The sequence below is a fragment of the Epinephelus moara genome, chromosome 6 (genome assembly GCF_006386435.1).
Source record: "Epinephelus moara isolate mb chromosome 6, YSFRI_EMoa_1.0, whole genome shotgun sequence".
Classification (NCBI taxonomy): domain Eukaryota; kingdom Metazoa; phylum Chordata; class Actinopteri; order Perciformes; family Serranidae; genus Epinephelus; species Epinephelus moara.
The window spans coordinates 34,850,337-34,875,033 of record NC_065511.1 but is presented as its reverse complement, the minus strand read 5'-3'; the positions used below and the strand labels follow the sequence as shown (position 1 = coordinate 34,875,033).

Below are 24,697 nucleotides of genomic sequence, written 5' to 3'. Positions count from 1 at the left end.
ATATTTTTGATCCTCTGTGTCTTCACAAGGGCCTTCAAGAAGCTTGGAGCTTGAGGGTTGTGGAAGCGTTATGGTAATTCCTTACATCCATTCATTTGTTTAGTTTAGTTTATTATGATCCCCATTAGCTACTGCATTTCAGCAGCTATTCTTCTGTTGAGTTTATTTGTTATCAGTTAATGTGAAGTTACTAAAACACATCTTCACGTCTTTGTAAAAATGACTGTCCTCTGCAGCAGGACTCCAGTGACTGGACTAAAGTTGAACCTGAAGTGAACAGTACAGATGCAAACAAGGCTTCAACTTACAGGTAAATACAAGATCCTAAATGTTCCATCACAGCTAAGCGTCAACGTTTGGGGCTGAAAAATGAAGCTTACAGCGAAACAATGTCGGGAACCAGACTGACAGTGATGAGCCTCTGAGGGTGAAGCCCATATTTTGGGATTATCCAGTAGGGATGGGAATCACCAGAAGATCCATGATATGATATTTTCATGATACTTAAGTCACCATACAATATTAATGCCATATTAAATATGTTGCCATATGCTGAGTGTTGTGATAAAATATATTGTGATTTATAAATTATGTCCCCAAAGAAAAACGGTCAACATCTGTTTTATCTAATAAGAAAAAGTTTTCAGTCTGTTCATCTCACTTCAGCCATTTTTTTTTGCAGCAGCAAAATGTATCTAGTGGACTGAAAAACCAATGATCATATTATTCTAGTAGACTACCAAACGCTGATTTATATTTTAAAATTAATAATACATATTATAAAAAAAATTGATACTGTGTGACGATACAACATTGCCACACAAAAATATCACGATACTGTGCTGTATGGATTTACCCCCACTCCTATTATCCGGTATAGCAAGCTGATATTCAAACCAAGACTTCCTCTGTGTGCCCGTCATTTCAACTAATCTCTATATCTGCATATGAATGTAGATCATTTTCAAAAGGATAATATAAAGCTAACTTGTTGTCAGGAGGTAGCTGATTGGATCAGAGATTACATTTCAGCCAGTGCGTTTCACCACTTCTCACAAACTGTTAACCATTGTTGTGGGTAACATGTTACAAAAGTAATGCATTACAAAAGTAATGTGTTGCAGTACTATATTACATTTTTGCAGTAACAAAGTAATACAACATGTCACCAACAGGATTTCAAGTAATATCATTACATTTACATTATCAGGTAATGTGTCACCATCCGAAATAAACTGTTCATTGTTTTCTTTTTTCACACTGATCCACATAGCTCCACTTTCGCCAGTGCACCACCACAAAAAGTATCCCCCGAAGGTTATTGTGTATTCTGTGTCATTACAGACTACATTATAGAAGGGTTCCAGTGATTTGTTTATAGAGATTAACACAGATGTGCCAAAAACTGCAGGTCCTCAAATGGCCACTTGAGACTGGCTCCAAAAGGGAGTTCATCCTCATAGACCCCCATGTTAAAATGCCCAACTTATCAGCAGAAATAAACATGTTTACAGCCTGGTACAAAAATGTTTTGGTGAGTTTTTAAATAACACGGCCCTCTCATCCAAATTCAGTCACTTCTGGCACCAAAAATCCTGGAGGGACGGCCAAAATTTCAAATCAAGAATTCAGAATAGTCCACACAGCAATGAGTAACGTCACGGTGGCTATATACATTATCTTTACAGTGAGTAACGTCACGGTGGCTATATACATTATCTTTACAGTCTATGTTCACAGAGAACTGGAACTAAAGGAAACCCTCAAGCTTGGTTCTTAGAATGTTTTCACAGGAGGGAATCTGAAGTCTTTCTCTGTGCTGTTACCAGTTATACTAATGCAGTATAACAAATATAGTGGCAATAGATTTAACACCAAATAAACTGAAGCCTAATATGTTTAGAATTTCACATTTATTCCTTTGTGACCCTAATACAGGATTTTTGTGCATAGACACAAACTCACTTGTTTTCTTTTCATTCACATTTTAGCCTACAGTCTGGAGCAGGAAACTTTGAATGCAGTGTCTCTGGTATGCGCTGGGTCTGTAAGGAAAAGGTCAGCTTTAAGTACCAGTTTTACTCTTGGGAAGGACCTATGGAAAGGATAGAAAGCATGAAGTACATGCCTGCAGGTCCCCTGATGGACATCACAGTCATTGCTGGGAAGTTAGATGTAGTGTACCTGCCACACTGGATCTGCATAGGTAAGTGGACATGAAGAAAATAATGAAAAATAAAATGTACTCTTTTTATTTTTGACAGCACGAGTACAAAAACTGATGCAATCCTTTTCTCTTCACTTACTGTGCTTTTGTTTTGTGCAGATGACAATCCTACAATATTAGACAAGTTTGCAGTCCTACACATAGATGACTGTGGAGATGCTGTGGAAAAAGTGTCTGAGGTCACATCGTCCCATGTCAAGCTGTCTGACCCAGATTTCTCTCTATTAATGGTCCTGTTGGACTGGTTGGGCCTTCCAGTGGAAATAAACTGCATGGTGTTAATATATAGCAAGATCCTCGCAGCATCATCTCAAACATCCCTCACACTCCATGTTTACCTGACCCCATGTGATCTTGGTCTACAAGAGGTTATTTTATGTCTTACTGTCAACAATACCAGTCATAATAAGATACAGAATGACACTATAAATTAATTGGTAAATACACAACACAGATAACAATGTTTTTGATTTGTTTTGTTTTTTTCTACAGGAATTGGATTCAAGAGAAAAATCCTATGGATTCAAGGGAATCCGAAAGCCAAAACCAGAAAAGTCCCTGAAAATGCAAAATTGGTTCACCTTAACGACAGATCAGGATGGTGCAGAGATTTATCCTGAAGGCGAGAAACCCCAGGTGAAAACCTATTTTTTTTATGCACTACCAACCATAACATGTCTTCTCACTTACTGTTCTAGAAATGTATTCAGAAGGTACATATTTAATTAGACAGTGACTGTATCTAATTACAAAAAATAATTGTTTCATCTGCAGCAGTTTCATGGTGATATCTAAAAGTTAAATTTTTTACCCTGGTGTCTTATCTTGGGTCTTAAAATGTGTGGAATTTTACAATGTATAAATGAGTTTCATCTCATACTGTGGGCCAAAAATGTCCACTTCAGTGGCACTTACATACACCAAAGTTTTATTACTGTCTATATTCTGATGGTTTTACTGAGGGGTTTATTCATATCTCACTCATTACCTGATTTATGTAACATTTTAGTTCGAAAAAGATCGTGAAAATCTTCTTTTTTCATGGCTCACATTCAAATATCTGCAGTCATGACCATGCCTGGCTCCATGTGGTCTTCCATTTTAGCCAGACAGTTTAGCAATATTTGGCAATACACAGCAGATATATTAATTTTTCTGTGTCTGTCTCTGATGTCTTTGATGGAAGTTAAAAAAACACCACAACTTAACCTCATGTGATGAAAGAAAAAAAATCTCCTGGTGCACTTTGCTCAAAGTCTGACTTCTTATTTATTATTATTTCTTACTTTCACAGAAAAGCACATTAAAGCTCAGATATAACAGCACAGATCCAAACTTCTATGAAGTGGTCGTTCAAAATCCAGACAAAGACTTTAAGCTCATGCTCACACCAGAAAATGGGCATCAGCCAGTTTGGACCTGTAAAATTCTAAAAGGTCAGTTTTAAACAATACCACAAGAACCTATCCACTCTGTCTGTGTACCACTTTGATTTTATTAAATATCATTAGTGTAGCAGATGTGTGATGTTACATAAAGGCAGTAAATCAGTTACATGTCCATGTTTTCTTTACCTCTGCTTTTTTTCTCAGGTGAATGGCAAAGCACTGGCCATGTACAAGGTGAGTCATTTAAAATAATTTGTGTTTGAAAGAGTCATTCTTATACACTGTCTTTCTGCCTGTTCGCTGTGCTGCTCCAAGACAAACACACATCTTCAAAAAAAGCTAAGGCAGGACCAACTCAGCGTTTTCTATCAGTACTACTGTTAGAATAAAAATGGCATGCTTCCAAAAACAAAGTCGGGCCGGTGAAAAATCTGATAATTGACCTGCTTCAAAATCACATAAATGTCCTGAAAGAGCTGAACTTTGAAATTTGAATGATGTTTGTGGCTCAGGGCATGCAGCAGGAGTAGTCAACCAAAAAATGTAGGGAATAATAATAATAAAGCTGGGTTTAATAATAAAGTTGGTTAAGATGGCTGCTGGTTCCAGTCCAGTTTTGTGTTTGTGCACCCATCCTCTTCTTGGTATACAGTGTACTGTAATGACATTTGTCCTTAACATAGAGACACCACCAGGATCTTGCTGGCTTATCGTAAAAAAGGAAAAATGTTAGGCTAGGCGGTATAATGGTGTGAAATTCCTGCCTCAAAGAAGCAGTGTAAAAGGGTCTAGTAATTATGAAGAGGAGCAATCAATTTGTTTTGACTCCTGATACTGACTTGGTGCAGACACTGACTTGGTGTAGTCCACTAGAGAGAAGACGTATCACTCTGTTGGAGCTGTTGAAACTACAAAAGCACTCATGATTGTCAGAGAGTGGAGGTTCTTTGCTCACAAAAAATCTTTTACTGAGTACAAAACCATCGACTGGAAAGACGATGCAAAAGTGGCAAGTTTAATTTTGGCCTTTCGTCAAGTTACTCAGAATTTATCAGCAATGTTGAAATGACCTGCTGCCAGCGACGTCGGTCATTATGTGATAAACCTCTTTGTATAGTTTATCTTTATGAATCAAGAATCTGATGCAAAATAGTCATGGTCAGATTTTAAATCAGTCACTCATGTAACATTTTTTCTTTCCTTTCTCCTCAGAGAAACACTCAGTGGACAAACACCAGGTGAGTGATCTCACATGCCTTAAATTTGATGGTTCTCTCACAACTGATGCTGCAGTCAGTGAGCTTCTCAGCAATAATATTGTCCACCAATACATAATGTTATAGTTAAATGACATAGTTAAATCATATCCATTTATTTATTCACTTTGAATTTATCAGGAAGCAGCAATCGCAGCGGAGAGAGAGAAGCTTCTGAATATGCTGAAAGAGTTGAAAAGTGAAGAGTTCAAAGAATTCAAGTGGAGCCTCCCACGCATCACAGAGAGCCAACGGCAGAACACTGACAGGGTAGACCTGGTTAATCTGATGCTGCAGACCTACACCCAAGAGTCTGTGGAGGTGGCCAAAGACATTTTAAAGAAAATTCCCAGGAATGATCTGGTGCAGCTGTTGTCAGACACCAGCTCAGGGTCAGAAGGTAAGTTGTGGAACAAAAACAGCAGTAGCATATTCAGGGGCACCATCAACTATAAATCAGGTGTGAAGTCAAATTAGTTCATCAAAGAAAGCTCTCTGGCTTTATTTTCTGCATGTATTTGTTCATGTTTTACAAAGGGTTTAATCTGAGCCATGCCGTACAATGATAGCAATCATTTCACATCCATACAGGGTTAAAGGTGCACAGCTGTTAAAAATATTTTTTTAATACAATGGTCGGCCAATATAGTTCAGGTATCAGCATCAGGAAGGAAGAACTGGTATCAGAACATCTCTAACTGCAGCATAGGCACACTAAAGGCAGAAACAGAGTCATATTTAATAAGACAGCAGCAAGATGATCGGTTAACAATAGCGACAGCGAGCATTATCATGGCTACATACAGCCTCACAGAGTCACTGGCATGACTGTAGACCTCACTTTTTTTGCAATGAAGGTTTTGAATTGTATTTTGTTAAAAGCAACTGATTAAGATCTGATGTCACTTATATTTTTAATTTCCTTCCTCCTCAGAGAAACACTGATCCAGACCATGAGCACAGCATGTCTGCCTGACTCTGCACAACACAGCTTTCATTCAAACATGCTGGATGAAACTCATTGTCACCTTGAACTGATCAATTATGATACAAACCAAAATTTTCATCATGATAAAGCTGTCGCAGAAGTGAGGCTGTATTATTCTCTTCAACAACAATGTGTTCTTCATAACGTAACGATGCAGTGATCTCATTGAGGAACTCACAAGGAAATGTGAGTTTTTATGCCGCTGGGGCTGAGGCATATTGTTTTTGGGTTAGCTGTCCGTCCATTTGTCTGACTGTCTGTCTGTCTGTCCCACTCACATGAACACAATACCTCAAGAAGGCCTCGAGGGAATTTCTTCAAATTTGGCACAAATGTTCACTTCACATGAACTGATTTGAATTTGGTGGTCTAAGGTCAAGGTCAGTTCACGGCTTTGGCCATAACTCAAGATGTTAATGTATGACACACTATTTAAATTTTTCAGCATTCATTTTTTAATAACATACTATATTATGACTTTGTATTGTTATTTATACCATGTCACCTGACTTTTGCCTTAATGTGGAACCTTCCTCTCATGAATTTATGACTTCATTGGTGTAAACTGTGAGAGCAACGTGAGCAGTGTTATAACACTTTATTAATGCAGGATGTAAAAATTACTGAAGTCTGGAGGATTGTGTTTTTTTTCTTTCTTTATCCTGTTTTGTTTCATTTTATTTTATCTTCAAATCCAATTCATATGTGTTTTTATATTTGAGTATATATTTTCTTAAAATCTTTTCATGTCTTAAATTAAGCACAGTTTATTTTCTGTCGTCATTTATATGGATATACTGTGTCCTTTGAATTCACCAGGTTGTAACAATGATGGCTATTAATTTTTTTTTACAGGTGGAGAGTCATTAAAAAAAACTGTTCTGATAATTGTTTAAACCATTTTTCACGCAAAAACATTAAATGGTTCTAGCTACTTAAATATGAGGACTTGCTGCTTTTCCTTTAAATTAGTTTAATAATTTTAATCTTTTAAATGTGTTTAAAGTTCTCTGCATTGAGTCCTTTTACTCTTAATATTTAAATACATTCTCCTTGTTATACTGACATACTTTTATTAAAGTAACATTTTCAATGCAGGACAATTACTAGTAACAGAGTATTTTTAAAGTGTGGTATAAGTACTAATAGTAAGTAAAGGATCTGAATACTTCCTTCACTGATGCTGAAAAGTCAAATGTTTTGTCACTGCTGTTTTTTTTGTTTTCCAGTAAGCCAGCACTGACTGTCTGTAAAATCACATTTTTTTAAGTCTATTATATAACATTAACACATTCTCACTCCGACCTCGTCACACATCAACATTTGGTCATGGACTTTCCACGTCCACATACAGTGTGCAAGGTACCCTGGGTGTGTTGGTTGTTAACGTTGTTAACGTTCTGTCAAGTTCTGCCTGTTACATGCATTGTCTTCTTCCAAGATACGCTTCCGTTTTCACAGGAAATGTACAGTTTATCTACAGTCTTTAGATACTCCACCGTCCCTCCGCCTCGCTCCCTGCAACTGTGGACTGCTCCCCAGGAGGAGAGCAGGCAGCAGCTCGGGAGATGGACTTTCTGGCGGTGGCTGTAGCAGCTGCGATTAGAAACATTTTCTCTTCATCGCTTAAACACCAAGCTAATTATCGACACTAGGGATGCACGATAATATCAGCACGTCATCAGTACTGTCCAATATCGGCTTTAAAATGAGCTGTCAGAATTGGCCACCATGCTCTTTGTTATTTTGAACAAAGAATGAATATTACATACATTGAAAAGCATTGTATTTCATGTCTCCATCTGCTGGTGGGCCATCACAAGTAGAGTGTGTATAATATGATGTTAATTCCACTGCAGAAGAGACTTGATGATCACTAGAATTGGGTGGATAATTAAGTGGATATATCTGTCAGTATTGGTTATTGGTCAGATGAGTTGTTCCACATTGGCATATTGGATATCGGCAAAAAATCCAATATTGTGCGTTTCTAATTGAGTGCTGCATCATTTCATGTTCACCCACACAAAGCCACAGAAGTGAGTAATAGTTACTTTTCTGTTGCTATTCAATGTAAGATAATACGACAACTGTTCAGATAATTGTGTGGAGCTCATCTAACACGTGTTGTTTCTTTTGTTATTTTCTCAGTAGCCTACAATATGATACCTTCCTCACGATAACAGTGTTTTTCCATCTAGCCACTGTCTGGCAATTAGAGAGGGCTACGTCTGACGTGTGGCTGAGAGAGCTATAGAGACCATGGGGAACAGCCTTGGTGTTGATGATATCTACATCCACTGGTTCAGCTGAGGTGGTCTAAGGTGGAAGAGCCTTCTCCCCTAGTCTCTACAACCAAGAGCAGTCCCAGCAGCAGGTCAAGCAGTATGTTTCCAAATTTGTTTTTGCAACAGTTTCATTCAATCTCCAAGCTGTCCTTGTTTTTTGTTGCATAACCCTTTGTTGGCACATGTGTGAAATGCCAGGAGACGACGCAGCCCCCCTCCCGACCCCACTACTGCAGGACTGCTTGGTTTGCTCCAGGTGCTGACACCGGGTAGGATTTGAACCCACACTTTGGGCAACTGGCATCTTAATGCGCACTGAGACTTTTTCTCCATATTTAGGCATTGGGCTTTATAAAATTCACTTGGCCTGGATAAGGATTGAACCTTCAACTTTGTGATCTCCAAGCAGCCCTTCAACAGCCTGAGCTATTCCTCCTCACACTTAAACTGTGTTTAACAAAGCCTTTCACTCTCTCCTCTGGACAGCAGCCTTTAAAATTCACTGAGCCTCAACGAGGGTCGAACTTCGAACCTTGTGATCTCCAAGCAGCCCTCATCTGAAGGGTCCACCACAACTGCTCTGGCTACTTTGGTGCCCTCGAGGAGTAAAGTAGCCCTGTGTCCCTTTGGTAAAGGGTGGCCCTGGTCTTCTGTTGCTGGTCCCTCGGGTTGCAAGGGGTAGCTGTAGAGGTGGGGCATTGGAAGATCCAGATCCAGATCTTAAGGTGGAGACATGCCGAAGCTGAGCCCCTCCTCTTGAGAATTCTGAAGGCGTGGGATGTCACTGTGGCATAAGTGCAGCACACAGAGGAGGGAGGTGGTCAAAGAAAATAGATAGAGATAGCCAATCAGGAGCCGAGAATACATATATTAGACCTTTGTTTAACATATACTGTTAACTTTATTTACACATACCACCATACTGACAAAAATATGCATGACATCCAGTTTAGTGGACAGATGATTAATTGTAATTTATTCCCAACATAAGATCAATACTTGGATATTTTAATTGTATGTCTTACTCTTATTACTTGATGTTAACAGATTTTACTTACCTACAAGCGTCTCCCATTAGAGTAGGATTGGCTCTGTCGGCCATCTTGAGAGTTGCAAAGGACTGTCTTGACAGAGTTCCTGCGTATCTTATAAAAGGGGACCAGGCTGTATAACAGTGGGTATTTTCAACCAAAACATGATCTTCTCCCATCCATAACTGAGAGTTTTTTGTGCCTACACCAAAACACGTTAACAAAGCTGTAGTGAAACATAAAGTTAAGTTCCAAACAACACATTCAAACATTCATCCTCAGTATGTGCAATGAATGGTCGTACCTGTTTTATGTTTTTAATACATATTTATTGTTACAGTATCACTATTTCTAAATTGCAATTGCAAAGTGCTTTAAGACATAAAAATGATTTGAGAAAATATATACAGTAAATATAAAAATACATACAAATGGGATTTTAAGATTTTCATCCTTAAAAATATTTACAATCATTTTACACTTTTCTGTTAAAAACTTTGGAAAAATCAGTTTGACTAAAAAGAATAAAAAACTCATGTTTCCTCTTGTGCTCCTCGATTCTAGAGATCACAGTATCCTTACATTACTGAAGAAATCACTGTTGCTGCAGAGATTAATACAGCCTCACTTCTGCGACAGGTTTATCATGATGCCAATTTTGGTTTGTGTCATAATTTATCAGTTCAAAGTGAGGATGAATTACAGCCAGCATGTATTAGATGTTGTGTAGAGTCAGACAGATGTGTCTCTGCTCACTTTCTGGATCAGTGCAGACAGATGTTCATCCACAGAGTTTCTCTGAAGAAAGGAAATTTAACAATCGTTGACATCAGCTCATAATCAGTTGCTTTACATAAAGTCTTTCCTTCTAAAAAAATTACTTAAATACAGTCATGCTAGAGACTCTGTGAGGCTGTATGTTGACATGATAATGATAAAAAGATATAATGTTTGCCATGATCACCATCTTAGTTTAGCATTCTAGAGGCAAAGTCTGATGACCACCAAAGAGATGAGTCATCCTCTGGACACCATGAAAATCTGTACAAAGTTTTAAATGGCGATCCACAAGGGTGAACCAACCGGCTGTAACTGCCACACCTGGAGCCACTCACACTGCTAAAAACCAATCAGTGATTTTATCTGATGAACACTTATCAACATGGCAACATGTGCTAATAAAACATTTAAAGTTCTCACATTGACTCATGCAGTGAAGAAAATGACTTTAAAGCCACAGTATGATGTTTATGTAACATGTTATCATGGTTTGGGCACATACCTCCCTCTGTGGTGTTCACACCAGATGCTCAAGCTGATGATCCTGCAGCTGCAACACATTTAATGAAAATTAAATTAGGCTAAAAGCAACCATGTTTGCTTTGTTTCTAATAAACCAGAACATGTAGGCACACAGGTAAAGGCCTTTTCAGGCATGGAAGATGAATCATTGCTGCCTTCATCAACAGTATCTGTTAGAGGGATAGTTTGGATTTTTGAGGTGGGGCTGTATGAGGTACTGATCCACTGTCAGTGTATTACAAACAGTCAATGGCAGTCGACGCCCCCAGTTTGGAGAATCAGCCAAGAACACTTCACTGTGGATCAGAAATCAGGTAAGCACACATTAAGTTATCAGAGAAAAAGGGTAAGCACACATAGGCAGGTGCTTGGCAAACGGGCTATCTGTGACATGCCAAACAGATTTGGAGAAACAGTGATTTGTAACGTGAAACAGATTTATTCAGTGTTTTTACCAGTTTGAATCACCTGGTCTGTTTGTTCTTTAGAAGAAGAGACCTCTGCAGATAATTTGACTCCCACCAAAAACCTCCTGAACAATGAACACTGAAGGAATTTCAACCAGAAGAAGTTTCAGATGGTTGTAATCTACGATCCTTGCCAGCTAGATGCCACTAAATCCCCCTAAATCTTACATACTGGACCTTTAAAGTTTATTAATAAATGACATTGTTTTGGATAGATGCATAGACCTGTGCACTCACAAATACCCGATCCAGCATGTTAGGCAGTATCAGAAGCACTTCTAATGCTAGTATCAGTATCGGGACAACTCTACCCTCCATCTCCGTCACCGCCTAGTCTGCACAGCTACATGAGCTTCATGAGCCTATCAGTCTTAGAGTCACCAGCTGACACCATGGGGGATTCATCTTGCTGCTGCTCAGGGCGAACGCCCCTCGATTACAAAATCTTCCTGTAGAGTCTCAGCACCAAAGACTTTTCTGTCAGATCTTAATCATCACATATCATCTGTTAATCTGTACACCTGTAATCTGTAATACACAATTATCTTAACTTTATTCACCTGTCTCTCCTGATTGAACTGTTACTATAGACAACATCTTTAACTAAGTCACTCACTCACTGTGAGGACTACAGCAAACATTAGTTTTGCCCATGATAACTTCATCTACATAATACAATCATGACCTGTACTCACAATATGTAAATTCAAAAGCTACATGACTGTCAACATGTATTTTCAATGAAGAGCTACCCTGCATACAAAGTTCCTGATTTATAGTTTAAGTATAAGATGGTGCCCCTGAATATGCTACTGCTGTTTTTGTTCCACAACTTACCGTCTGACCCTGAGCTGGTGTCTGACAACAGCTGCACCAGATAATTTCTGCCAATTTCCTTTAAAATATCTTTGGCCACCTCCACAGACTCTTGGGTGTAGGTCTGCAGCATCATATCAACCAGGTCTACCCTGTCAGTGTTCTGCCGTTGGCTCTTCGAGATGCGTAGGAGGTACCACTTGAATTCTTTGAACTCTTCGTCTGTCAACTCTTTGAGCATTTTGAAAAGCGTCTTTCCGTCCGCTGCTTCCTGGTGAATCCAAAGTGAATAAACAAACGGATGATTTAACTCTAACTGTAATGATAATATCCAGAATATTCAAAATAAGTCATGAGTTTGGTTTATGACTGAATTGCTTATTGACTGAAAACTGTGTTGAATAAAGTCAAAGACTGATGTGAGATCACTCACCTGGTGTTTGTCCACTGAGTGTTTCTCTGATGAGAAAGGAAAGAAAAAATGTTACATGAGTGACTGATTTAAAATCTGACCATGACTATTTTTTATCAGACTCTCTTGATTTATAAAGATAAACTATACAAAGAAGTTTATCACAGCGGGTCATTGTCAATTTTGCTGATTAATTCTGAGTGACTTGATAAAAAGCCAAAATGAAACTTCACAGGTTTGTGTCTTGGTGATGGTACTCAGTCAAAGATCTTTTGTGAGCGAAGAACAACCACTCTGACAGTCACAAGTATAACTCCAATAGTGTGATGTGTCCTCTCTTTAGTGAGTTGTGCGATGCAGCCACATAGCTGTGGGTGGGCCTAGCCAGAAGGCTGTTTGCAGCTCTAAGTTCTTGTAAATTAATAAATAATTCTGGGTCAAAACCTAGTATATGGCTGGACCGTGTATGAAACATTCGAGGGCTTTCAATTTCAAACGATGGCTTTTTATTTGAAACAGGAGGTGGCAACATTCACTTGGACTTGCTGTTGCAGTCCAGGCAAAAAATTTATATATACATATCTTCAAATTTAGAATAATACAATCAGACACACTCACACAGCAGACAGGACATGGACTCTCTGGAGCTGTAACGTTAACCTCTGGACAAGCTGCTTTTTGCTCCATTTACCACAACACACGACATGCATTGCACAAATTAGCCTGGCAGCTATCTTTTCCTCCGTTCACATGAAGCCTGGAACAACGGCAACATTTAACAAAGGGAACATTACATCATCCAGCTCCATTATAACTCAGAGGGTTCCTCGTAAAAACAATTGTCTTAAACTAGACATGATACAACATGCTAATGTTATTAGCATAAGCCTATAACATTTCCTACTGCATAAATTATCCGAGCGGCTAGCATAGTTTTCCTTTCTATTATATAAGGCCAGGATAAATCATACGAAAGACTTAAAAAGCTATTTTGTGGAGGCTGTGTTGTCCTCGCAAATTAGTTTCTTATCTGTGAAATGACAGTAAATCAAGACTTTGCTTCCATTGAGGGAAATAGTTTTCAGAATAATCAGGAGGACTCTGTCAACTCGCCACGGCTCTGTCAGCGTGTAGGTGTCCTCTTAAAACCCTTCAATTTTACTTTAATCACAATGACATGATACTCATTTGTGTTTATTTACTATGCAAACCATTTACACAAGTTACTACAGGCAACCAGGGGCGAAAATCCCATTTCATAGTTGGGGGGGACAATAAGCAGTAAAATTTTAGAGAATAATTCCAGGGGGGGGAGGACAAGGAAAAAAAGTTGTAGCCTGTCTTTTATACAGCATCTTTTACCGCAATTTGACGCTTTAATCTTCTATCTCTTTAATCTTCTACGAGCAGCACTCGTAATTGAATAGGCTTTTGAACAATGCAGGAGAAATGTTGCAGACAGTTTATATTATCAGCCTGGGCCTGGGGCTTGTTGTAAATGGGATGTGTTGTAACTTGTGTAAGTTAAACTGTGTCTGTGTGAGTGTATCTTACCCCGCAAGGCGCGATGTGGGTACAGCAGGGTCCAGCCACACGCTGCTACTGCTGCCAAGTACTAATGGCTGCTAGCCCCGCCCTTTGGAAAGAGTGTGGGATGGACTAAACCACTACCAGGAATGGGAGGGGGGGACTAAATCTTTTAAGATTTAAATAGCACATTATTGCGCAATTATAATGAGCACCGCTTACATTGTGCTTTCAATAAATACTACTGGATTGTTCAAAAATTATTAATTGTGTCTCACATTATTCTCGGGGAGGACAGCTTTACTGGAGGGGGGGGGGGGGGGGGGGGTCATGTCCCCCCTGTCCCCCCCGGGATTTCCGCCCTTGCAGGCAACCACTGATGCATTGAGCTGAAAGTGAACAGAGGAACAGAAGCCTTCTTTCAGCTAGCTAGCTGCATTTAATGTACAACAGCGATTCCAGAAAAGTTGGAGCGCAATGTAAAATGTAAATAAAAACAGTTCGAAGACAAGATAGTTAATGTTAAAAATGATTAACTTTATTGTTTTTGGTAAATATACACTCACTCTGAATTTTTTGTTACTGGGACTCACACACAAGGGTTTCTAGGTAACGTAGTATGTGCAGAAAACAAGCCAAGAGATGAATGGCTGAGAAGCTGCATGTTGGTCTGTTCATGTTAGGCTGTGTTAATGTTCAATATGGACGTCGAGTCCTCCAGGCTAAAGAGAAAAAGGACCATCCAGATTGTTACCAGATTGAAGTTCAAAGCCAGCATCTGTGATGGTATGGGGGTTCAATAGTCCCCATGGCATCATGGGTAACTTGCTCATCTGTGAAGGCAGTATGAATGCTAAAAGGTACATGTTTTGGAGCAACATTCTGCCATCCATATGATGTCTTTTTCAGGGATGTCCCTGCTTATTCCAGCGAGACAATGCAAAGCCACATTCTGCACGTTACAACATGAGATGCGAAGTGTGCAGGTACTAGGCTGACCAAACGTCCTCTTTTGCCCGGACATGTCCACTTTTGACGTGCTGTCCGGGGCATCCGGTTTTTGGTTTTACAAATTGATGATAATGTCCGGTTTTCCTTGTGTGTGTGTGTGTGTGTGTGTGTTAGAGTGCGGCATGGGCCGCATATTTCTGTCCGAACCCGTCTGAACCTGACAGTCATTCTGTTTTGTTATGTCCGAAACCGAACCAAGCCCGACATTATTTAATGACTAAAGCACTGAGTTTGTGTCACACAGTTGTTGGTTACAAGCTATTTAATAGGCTGGGCATGCACCGTGGGTGCTCCGCGGAGAGGGAGACCTCCGTGTTTGAGATGGGAGCGGGAGGTCCGAGGCTTCCAGCGAGAGTAGAAATATAGAAATATAGGAGAAATATAACAAAATAAGATAAAAATAAAACAGGAAAAACCATTTTCACTGAAAGCTGACCGAATCCGACCTGAGCCCAAATACAATTTATACATTTTTGACCGAACCCGGCCCGACCCGTCGGGACTCGTCGGGACCCATCGGGCTCGGATCAGGTAGCCACACTCTAGTGTGTGTGTGTCCCCTATCTATAGGGGCCTATCTGAATTTCTGTCTTTGAGAGATATTATTTTGTAATATAACTGAATATTCTATCCATACATATAAACTTTAAATATATTAAAATTATAAGGCATCGGGGCGTCGGTAGCGTAGTGGATAGCGCCGGCAAAAGGCATCTTTGAGTAAACTGCGAGTATCATTTACGTAGGCTATCTCATGGCCGGGCCAAGTGTCCTCTTTTTTGGAAATCAAAATATGGTCACCCTAGCAGGTACTGGACTGGTCTGCCTGCAGTCCAGACCTGTTTCCTGTTGAAAATGTGTGGCACTAGCCTGGAAATCCAGACTCAAATCTAGAAAGATTTTGAGTTGAGTTGATTGTGTGGAGTTTGCATGTTCTCCCCATGTCCCCATATTCTCCAGGTACTCCAGCTTCCTCCCACAGTCCAAAGACATGCAGGTTAATTGGTGACTCTAAATTGTCCGTAGGTGTGAATGTGAGTGTGAATGGTTGTCTGTCTCTATGTGTCAGCCCTGTGATAGTCTGATGACCTGTCCAGGGTGTACTCTGCCTCTCACCCAGTGTCAGCTGGGATTAGTCTGAGTGGGCAGAAGTTCGCTGCATAGATCAGCCTCTCATTGGGCGGAACGAGCCACCCACTGAAGTCCCGCCCTAAAACCTCTGGTTGTGTTGCAGTTTTCACAGTCCCCTCACAACTTGTTGTGAGTTGTGTCACATAGTCGACAAACGTCCTTTACTAACTTTTGCGGTGTTTGATCTTGCGGGGATGTTGCCATTTTTCTGCCATGGTTTGCGTCCTGTAGGCGATATTTTTGTGGGCGTGTTACACCAAAACCTGTTTCCCCCCGGCAATATTTTGCAAGCGCACCGTTGCTGTGGCACCGCCAAGAACGATTGTGATTGGTTGAAAGAAATAAAAAAAGCAGGGCATTTTTTTCTCCAATCTTAAAGTGAGAGTCGGCCCAACCAGACCTTTCTTTTTTTGAGAAAGGTCTGGTGAGCGAGACTAACTGGGATAGGCTCCAGCCCCCCATGACCCTCAAGAGGATAAGCGGTTACAAAAATGGATGGATGTCTCAGAGCAGACTGGAGACAGCAGAGCTTTTCCACATTCTAAAATCAAGAGTGAAATTCTTCTAAACATTAAATAATTTGAAATGTCTTACCTTGTTTATGACCAGTGCTTTGGTATTCATCTAAAAAAAGATCAAAGAAAATTATGTAGCTGGTTTACTGCCTTTATCTAACATTGGACATGTGTTTCACTAATGATGTATAATAAATGAAATGAAAGTGGTACACAGGCAGTGTACGTAAGTTAGTGTGGTATTATTTAAAACTGACCTTTTTTAATCTTACGGGTCCACAACGGTTGAAGCTCATTTTTTTGTTGGAGCTCGAGCACAAAGTCTGTGTCTGGATTTTTAATGAACACTTCAAAGAAATTTGGTTCTGTGCTTTCATATATGAGCATTAATGTCTGTGAAAGAATAAAAAAAAAAATAAGGGAGAGACTTACACTTTGAACAAAAGTGCACCATCATATATGTAAAAGCCAAATGCAGGCAAAAGGTTTATCGGGTCTGTCAATATGATGCCCCTCCCACTCACGGTATTTAGGTAGGAACTAACCTGTTGCTGGTAGGTGTTGCTGCCCGGGGGGCTAACAGTTTTTGACCACACACACACACACACACACACTTCACATGCGGAACGCTGTTTGTTTTATGGATTGTCGATTTGTGGGCTACAATAAATGGACCAAGGGTTTGCATCACAGTTTGTTGTCGGAACGCGGTAACGTATACAAGTGTGCGTCAACTAGGTCGACCAGTGGCAGCAGCCCTCAGTGGCTTCAAGCACTTTAGGCTTAGCCTCTACAATATATTTCTTTTTTCATTTTCATGTTTTCAAATGAAGTTGCGGTGGTAATGGTGTGACCATTGGTCGCAAATTTATTAAAATCCATGTTGGTGAGCACTTCTCCTTTTCCCAGATAATCCATCCATCCATCTGACAGGTGTGGCATATCAAGATGCTGATATAAACAGCATCATTATTACATAGGTGTGCCTTAGAATGGTCAAAATAAAAGGCCACTCTAAAATGTTCAGTTTACTCACACATCACAATGCCACAAATTTTAAAGGAGCGGGCCACTGGCATGTTGACTGCAGGAATGTCCACCAGAGCTGTTGCCCATCAACTGAATGTTCATTTCACTACCATAAGCTTCATCCAATGTCATTTCTGTAAATTCGGCAATACATCCAACCAGCCTCATAACCGTAGACCACATGTAGCCACATCAGCTGAGGACCTCCACATCCAGCGTCTTCACCCAAAAGATCGTCTGACACCAGCCACCTGAAAAGCTGATGCAACAACTGGTTTCCACAACCAGAGATTTCTGCACAAACTGTCAGAAACCGCCTCAGGGAAGGTCGTCTGCATGCTCACTGTCCTTCACCAGGGTTTTGACCTGAGAGCAGTTTGTCGTCATAACAGACTTGAGTGGGAAAACTGCTCTCTTCTGATGACTTCTAGCACATTGGAGAAGTATTCTCCTCACAGATGGATTCCTATTGACATTGCAGCAGGCAGATGGCAGACTGCGTGTGCAGCATCGTATGGGTGGGGTTATGGTATGGGCTGGCGTGAGCTATGGACAACGAACACAGGTGCATTTTATTGATGGTAGTTTGACTGCACAGTGATACCCTGACAAAATCCTGAGGCCCATTGTCATGCAATTCATCCATCACCATTAGGGGTGCAATGGTACAGGTAGCCCACGGTACGGTCCGTACCTCTGTTTTTGGACCAGGGTTTTGTTTCGGTTCGGTACGTGTTTTGTGCATAAAGAGAACAATTTTTTCCCCAAAAAATTATCTCTTTATTTTGCTTGTCAGCAAAAATGCATTTCGCAGTTAACAAATTCCAGTATCACTTGACATGTTGCTGTGTTGCCTAATCAAGTGATGGAATTTGTTATTTACGTGACAACGCCTGAACGCAACACAGGCTCCGCTCCATAGACTGTGTATTTAGTAGGGGTTCTGGCCGGGCTCGGTTGTAAATGTCGGTCAGGAAAATGCGGCCCGGGCTGCACTCTTGTGTGCTCACCTGTGTCTGTGTGTGTGCGCATCGGGGCCAAACTCCGCCCTGAGCGATACAGAGAGCAGAGGAGGATGGTAAACACGCGACCATGTAGAGACAGAAATGACATGCTGTTGTGTAAATAAGATAACACTAAAATAACATAAACTAAACTAAATAACATAAGGCTATTTAGTTTGTTTAATAAATTACCCCCCAGTATAATGGCAGGGGAAAAACTGGACATGTTTCAAGCAACGTTTGCAGACAGTGACATTTCTGTTAACTGTTTTCACTCCCTCGTCGTTTTATTCAACAGCGAAACCAAAATGATCCCACACCGGAGATTTGTATGAAGCCGGTGCTTCTTCAAGCTTCTTGTGCTTGCCATAGATCTCTTTGTTTATTTTTTCCGCTTCTTATCTGTGTGAGGCGAGTGTCACTTTCCCCGGCTCCAGTTACAACAGTGTGAGGGGGTGAGTGGGCGGAGCCACAACAGTGATTGGACATGAACTCGTAGGGAGGGCTTTTGTGCAGCAGGCTGACTCGGCCGTCTATGGATGCAGCCTGTGGACAGGGGCGCACACACACACACACACACACAGTGGCCTGTAAAGCATCCATGCAAAATTAATTGAAAAACCTAAAACCCGTGGTCCATAAGGGTGTATTGAACTGTGCAAGGCGGACCGAACTGTTCAATATTTTACCAAGAACTGTTGCATCCCTAATGCATTTCTGCAGTGCTAGTAGTGCGGAATCTGAGTAATTGTCTTTTACAAGATAAAACTGCACATTTTAGAGTGGCCTTTTATTGTGACCATTATAAGGCAACAACTATGATATAATGATGCTATATAATCAGTTTCTTGTTATGCCACACCCGTCAGATGGATGGATTATCTGGGAAAAGGAGAAGTTCTCACTGACATGGATTTTAACAAATTTGCGACCATATTTTGAGAGAACTATATCTATTGACCTCATAAAAAATTCTTAGATCTTTAAATTTGTGAAATGGAAGCAAAAATAAAAGTGTTGCTTTTCAATTTTTGTTCAGCAGACATATATAAAAGAAGAAGAACCCCTAATATAAAGTATCTCTTAAAAGGATAGTGCACCCAAACATGAAAATTCACCTCATTGTAGCCTGTAGCTCTAACTGCCTCTCTGGGCAGCGCATTCACGTGTGCACGCTTGCGTGAGACCGTGAGACATGGACACCGCGTTCATGTGTGATCATGTGCTTTCGCTGGTCTCGCGCAAGCACGTACACGTGAACGCGGTGCACAGTCAGTCAGTTAGAGCTACAGGCTACAATGAGGCTAAAAACAGAGTTCAAATGATGTTTTTCCAAACAACTTTTTATGTCGGGGCTTCAGGACACTTGGATCACTACGGACGAGCAGTATGGAGATATTTTGTTGTTTCAATATGTGTTTTTGGACGTTTGAATCTGGGGCACCATAAGCCTCCATTAGGTGGAGTTGTGCTGCTACCTCCTCTCCCCTTGGATCTCTGCAAGTGTTGTGAGGACTCTAAAACTTCACCTGATCCTCCATCGGCATGAGGGTGAGTAGAAAATGGGTGAATTTTCATGTTTGGGTGTACTATCCCTTTAAGTAAATCAAGTAATATTTTCTGGCAGATATTACTGAAAACATTTTTTCATGATGATAATGTTAGTGTTCCAATAGGGGTTTTTTTGGTATTCAAAAAACCTCAGCTGCAGTGAGGTTTTGATGATATATCTAATTAAAACACCTACAGTGCCACATAGCTTGTGTATGCATAAGTGGAGTGGTGAAGTAAAGCTGGATCATTTGGTCACATTTTCTAGTTTAAAATCTCAAAAATCAGCTTGTTGCTGTTCCACTGTACTCAAACACAGTGCACTCCACAAAGTTTAAAGCAGTTCAAAACATACTTCAGGGCAAATTTTTGCACCATCCAAATCTGCTGTCAGGGTAAACCAGTCATGCATTTTCAGGGGCCTCACTGGATGTGGCTTTCGGATTCTTTTGTATCCATCAATATTCTCCAATTCCTGTTAAAGAAAAAAAGTTGTCTAGGTTGTGTACTTATCAAATGATCTGTGGGGATCAAATTATTGTTAACTGATTGTGACTGGTGTTGATGACAGTAAGATTTGAAATAACCTGTTTCAGAGCAGGATCAGGTGGGATCAGATAAACATGGAGCGTGAGGAATGGTGTGTCGGTCTTGTATATCAACACCTTACAGTTTATTTCCACTGAAAGGCCTAATTTCACCAGGACCATTTTCAGAGAGAAAACTGGTTCAGACAGCTTGACATGGGACGATGTGACCTCAGACACTTTTTCCACGACATCTCCACAGTCATCTATGTGTAGGACTGCAAACTTGTCTAATATTGTAGGATTGTCATCTACACAAAACAAAAGCACAGTTAGTGAAGAGAAAAGGATTGCATCAGTTTTTGTACTCGTGCTGTAAAAAATAAAAAGTGAGTACATTTTATTTTTCATTATTTTCTTCATGTCCACTTACCTATGCAGATCCAGTGTGGCAGGTACACTACATCTAACTTCCCAGCAATGACTGTGATGTCCATCAGGGGACCTGCAGGCATGTACTTCATGCTTTCTATCCTTTCCATAGGTCCACTCAAAGAGCAAAACTGGTACTTAAAGCTGACCTTTTCCTCACAGACCCAGCGCAAGCCAGAGACACTGCATTCAAAGTTTCCTGCTCCAGACTGTAGGCTAAAATGTGAATGAAAAAAAAAAAAAAAGAGTTTGTGTCTATGCACATGAAGGAACCAATCAGAGTAAATGTAAACTTAGAGAGTATCTGCCTTGATTCTATTATTGTAATATTGCTTTAAAAATTGTTTTATTTTCCTTCTGTGAAAAATCTCAAGAACCAAGTGGTTGTGTTTCCTGTAGTTCCAGTTTGCTGTGACGCAGTATTTAGGATGTAATCTTTACCTGTAAGTTGGAGCCTCATCAGCATCTGTACAGTTCACTTCAGGATCAAGTTTAGTCCAGTCACTGGAGTCCTGCTGCAGAGGACAATCATTTTCACAGATTAGTGCAGATGTGTCTTTTTGAAACAAAACATAAAGGAACAAATGAATGAATGTAAGGGATTACCGTAACACTTCCACAACCCTCAAGCTCCGAGCTTCCTGAAGGCCCTTGTGAAGACACACATTCATATGTTTAAATAATGTCATTTTAATATTTCAATCAATCAGTCAATCAAACCTTATTTATATAGCACATTTTCATACAATAAATTGTAACACAAAGTGCTTCACAGAATAAAAAGACAAATGACCCCCACAAAAATCAACTAAAAGCCAAACTAAAAAAGTAGGTCTTGAGTTTACCTTTAAAAATATCCACACTCTCTGCTGCCCTCAGATCCTCTGGCAGGCTGCTCCACAGATGTGGGCCGTAATAAGAAAAGGACGCCTCACTGTGGGTTTTAGTTCTAACTTCTGGAACAATTAACAGTCTACTACCAGAGGACCTGAGGGTCCTAGAGGGCTGATAGGTTAAAAGCAAATCTGATAAATAAGAAGGACCAAGACCATTAAGAACTTTAAAAACTAATAAAAGAATCATAAAATCAATTCTGAAGCTAACAGGAAGCCAGTGCAGAGACTCTAGGATGGGAGTAATGTGTGCTCTCTTTCTGGTCCTCGTCAGAACTCGAGCGGCTGCATTTTGAACTCGTTGTAATGGTATAATGGTCTTCTTAGGAAGACCAGAAAGAAGAGCAATACAATAATCAATTCTACAGGTGATAAAAGCATGCACTAGAGTCTCTGCATTGGCATTAGAGAGAAACGGCTTGACTCTGGAAATGTTTTTCAAATGATAAAATGCTGTTTTTGTTATATTCTTAATGTGGGGCTCAAAACTGACGTCAGCATCAATTATTACTCCAAAATTTTTTACTTTTTGACATGGTTCCAGAGCCAGTGTTAGTAGTTTTGTATGCAGTTTCTCTCTCTGTGCTTCAGACCCAATAACTAAAAATTCTGTTTTGTCCTGGTTGAGCTGTAGAAAGTTCTCTGCCATCCAGCACTTAATATCTAAAATACAGCTAAAAAGTGCAGCAAGTGGCTTTGGGTCATTATGAGACACAGCAATATATAGCTGTGTATCATCAGCATAACTATGAAATTGTATGCCGTGCCTCCTGATGACCCCTCCAAGTGGCAGCATGTAAAGAGTATAAAGTACTGGACCTAAAATCGAACCTTGAGGGACTCCACAGTCCATTTTATAGAGTTTGGAGGAGCAGTCATCAATGCCAACATAAAATTCCCTGTTTAAAAGATATGATTGAAACCAGTTAAGAACAGTGCCAGAGAGTCCAATCGTAGTGCTAAGTGTATTTAAAAGAATTGAGTGGTCTACTAAATCACATTGTAACTTTTCATATGTTTATTTTTAGCTGCTTTAACACTATGTGCTTCACAACTCTGCACTAATATGCAAGCAATATGTTACTAACATATTAACGAAATTGTTTTCACAAAATACAGAGATTATGTGGCAGAATAACAATGTTCTTAAGTTTTTGCCAAATAATTTATGTTCAACAATTGTTGCTCTGCTGTTGGAAGAACAAACGCTTTAAAGTACAGATTTAGCTTTTTCAAGCAGCAGAACAATCCTTATAACAAGGAGTGCAAGGCCAACATTTGATGAGAGTATGAATCCTCAACATTAGAATTAGAATAAAAGTACATTTTTTAAATGTACATTTTTTTTACTTTTAAATTTTAATGATGTTAATAAGGGTCTAATTATTCTGGGTTTCCTTGTTTTCTATCTTGTTTTTGCTGGTGACAATGTTACAAAACTAACAGAGAGTGTGCAGTCATGCTAGCTGCTCTGTGAGGCTATACTTTAGGTACAGCGGTGCTTTCAGATAAATTCTAACATCAGCATGCGAACACACTCATGATTAGTAGGTATAATGTTTACTGTGTTTACCATCTCAGTTTAGCATGTTACCATGCTAACATTAGCTAATTAGCACCACACAGAATACAGCTGAGGCTGATGGAAATATCATTAGTTTTGAGGTATTCATAAAGTACTGGACAATAATAACTCTGATGATAACTTGATGATGGTGCTCGAGGAAAATCAGGGGATCATCAAAGACAGTATGATTCACCCACTGGGAACCATCAATGACTGTAGAAAATTTCATGGCAATCTATCCAATGGTTGAGAGATTTCAGTGAAGACTAAAGAGTTGGAGCGACCAACAGACACGCTGACATTGAGCCAGCAGCATGGCTAAAACACTGACTGACCTAAAGTGAGTGACTGTAGTGACTAGGCTGCATACATTACATGATTCTAGATAATAAAACATTCAAAACAAACACACTAATTCAAATGGCTGCCCAACTGTCTACATGTAAGTTGAATTAAAAATTAGTAACGCTTAAGTAAACTATTACAGATCACTTTCTGCATACCAAATTGTTGATGCTGGAATAGTATTTGTTTTCCCCCACATCTTACCTTTGGATCCTGAGCTGATTTCTGGCAAACTCTCTGCCATATCAGTCATGTTCATCTCCATTAAAACCTCCCTGGTCACCTCTACAGACTGCTTGCCATAGATCTCCACCATCAGCTCCACTATTTCATCTCTGTCTGCCATCTCCATTCTCTGACTTGAGATTTTTGGGAGGCCTTTCTTCATTCTAGTGTGCTGTAGGACATGTTTGAATTGCTCGAGCTCCCCATAACTTAAATCCTTCAGTGTTTCCAAAAGCTTCTCCATAAGTGATGTCCTGGTCACCACCTGATGGATTCAAAGTAGTCAGAGGACATTAATGTAATACTTCCACTGTAGTGATGAAACAATATATTTGCATTAATGTAAACATTTAATAAGATATTATAACAACTAATAATAACCACATCAGGCACAATGATACATTTGGTTCAACACGTATTGATTTCTGTGACATGATTAATTTAATTTTATAAACCCGTCTCTAACTCTCTGTCACTGTGCTCCCAAAAGCAGGAATGATCCACCTGATATCATGTTCTCATCGCTTTTACAGCAGATGTGATGTTTCTTGTTTTAACATTTTTCCACCTCTTTACTGTCATGATGAGGATAATTTTCCAGCTGTAAAGATGAAATGAAAGTTGTGTTGTGTAAAGTGTGTCTAATGTGACATTACTCACCTTCTGGAGCGGTTTAGATTGATGTTTCTCTGAGGGGAAAGAAAACAGAAAATAACTCATCACTGAGCCAACTTTTGCAGGACCTGGTCGTAGCATCAGCTGTAC

The 24,697-nt window shown here is 39.9% G+C and overlaps 2 protein-coding genes across 6 annotated transcripts in view; one reads left to right on the top strand and one right to left on the bottom strand.

Moving 5' to 3' along the window:
- The window catches only part of LOC126391181 (uncharacterized), a 65,536-nt gene extending 56,505 nt beyond the window's left edge, over positions 1-9,031 (top strand). Inside the window, exons 21-28 of one of the 5 annotated variants that reach the window (XM_050045749.1) lie at positions 1,992-2,206; positions 2,327-2,595; positions 2,720-2,863; positions 3,522-3,663; positions 3,820-3,849; positions 4,828-4,853; positions 5,013-5,271; positions 5,806-9,031. In XM_050045749.1, coding sequence (XP_049901706.1) covers positions 1,992-2,206; positions 2,327-2,595; positions 2,720-2,863; positions 3,522-3,663; positions 3,820-3,849; positions 4,828-4,853; positions 5,013-5,271; positions 5,806-5,816 — 1,096 coding nt within the window. In that variant the 3' untranslated portion in view covers positions 5,817-9,031. The remainder of the gene's footprint in view (positions 1-1,991; positions 2,207-2,326; positions 2,596-2,719; positions 2,864-3,521; positions 3,664-3,819; positions 3,850-4,827; positions 4,854-5,012; positions 5,272-5,805) is intronic. The other 4 variants (XM_050045748.1, XM_050045750.1, XM_050045747.1 and 1 more) reach the window with 4 other exon arrangements.
- A 454-nt stretch (positions 9,032-9,485) lies between these two features.
- On the bottom strand, positions 9,486-24,691 carry LOC126391182 (NACHT, LRR and PYD domains-containing protein 1 homolog). The gene is made up of 13 exons (XM_050045752.1): positions 24,593-24,691; positions 23,912-24,197; positions 21,509-21,552; positions 21,344-21,417; positions 20,904-21,118; positions 20,531-20,781; positions 20,299-20,418; positions 16,617-16,752; positions 16,439-16,468; positions 12,197-12,222; positions 11,785-12,034; positions 10,461-10,508; positions 9,486-9,976 (listed from the first exon to the last, which is right to left on the bottom strand). Exons 1-12 carry the CDS (start codon positions 24,686-24,688, stop codon positions 10,489-10,491), a joined length of 1,548 nt encoding a protein of 515 aa, XP_049901709.1. The 5' UTR covers positions 24,689-24,691; the 3' UTR covers positions 9,486-9,976; positions 10,461-10,488.
- Positions 24,692-24,697: the final 6 nt, after the last annotated feature.

Bases quoted from the DNA above. Each gene is read 5' to 3' on its own strand.
- LOC126391182 (XM_050045752.1), bottom strand. From the start codon at position 24,688: ATGCTACGACCAGGTCCTGCAAAAGTTGGCTCAGTGATGAGTTATTTT. The intron at 16,753-20,298 runs GTATGTTTTGAA...ATTCTTTCACAG, and splicing joins GTGCAAAAATTTGCCCTGAA to ACATTAATGCTCATATATGA. The intron at 12,035-12,196 runs GTGAGTGATCTC...TGGATTCACCAG, and splicing joins ACTCAGTGGACAAACACCAG to GAAGCAGCGGACGGAAAGAC.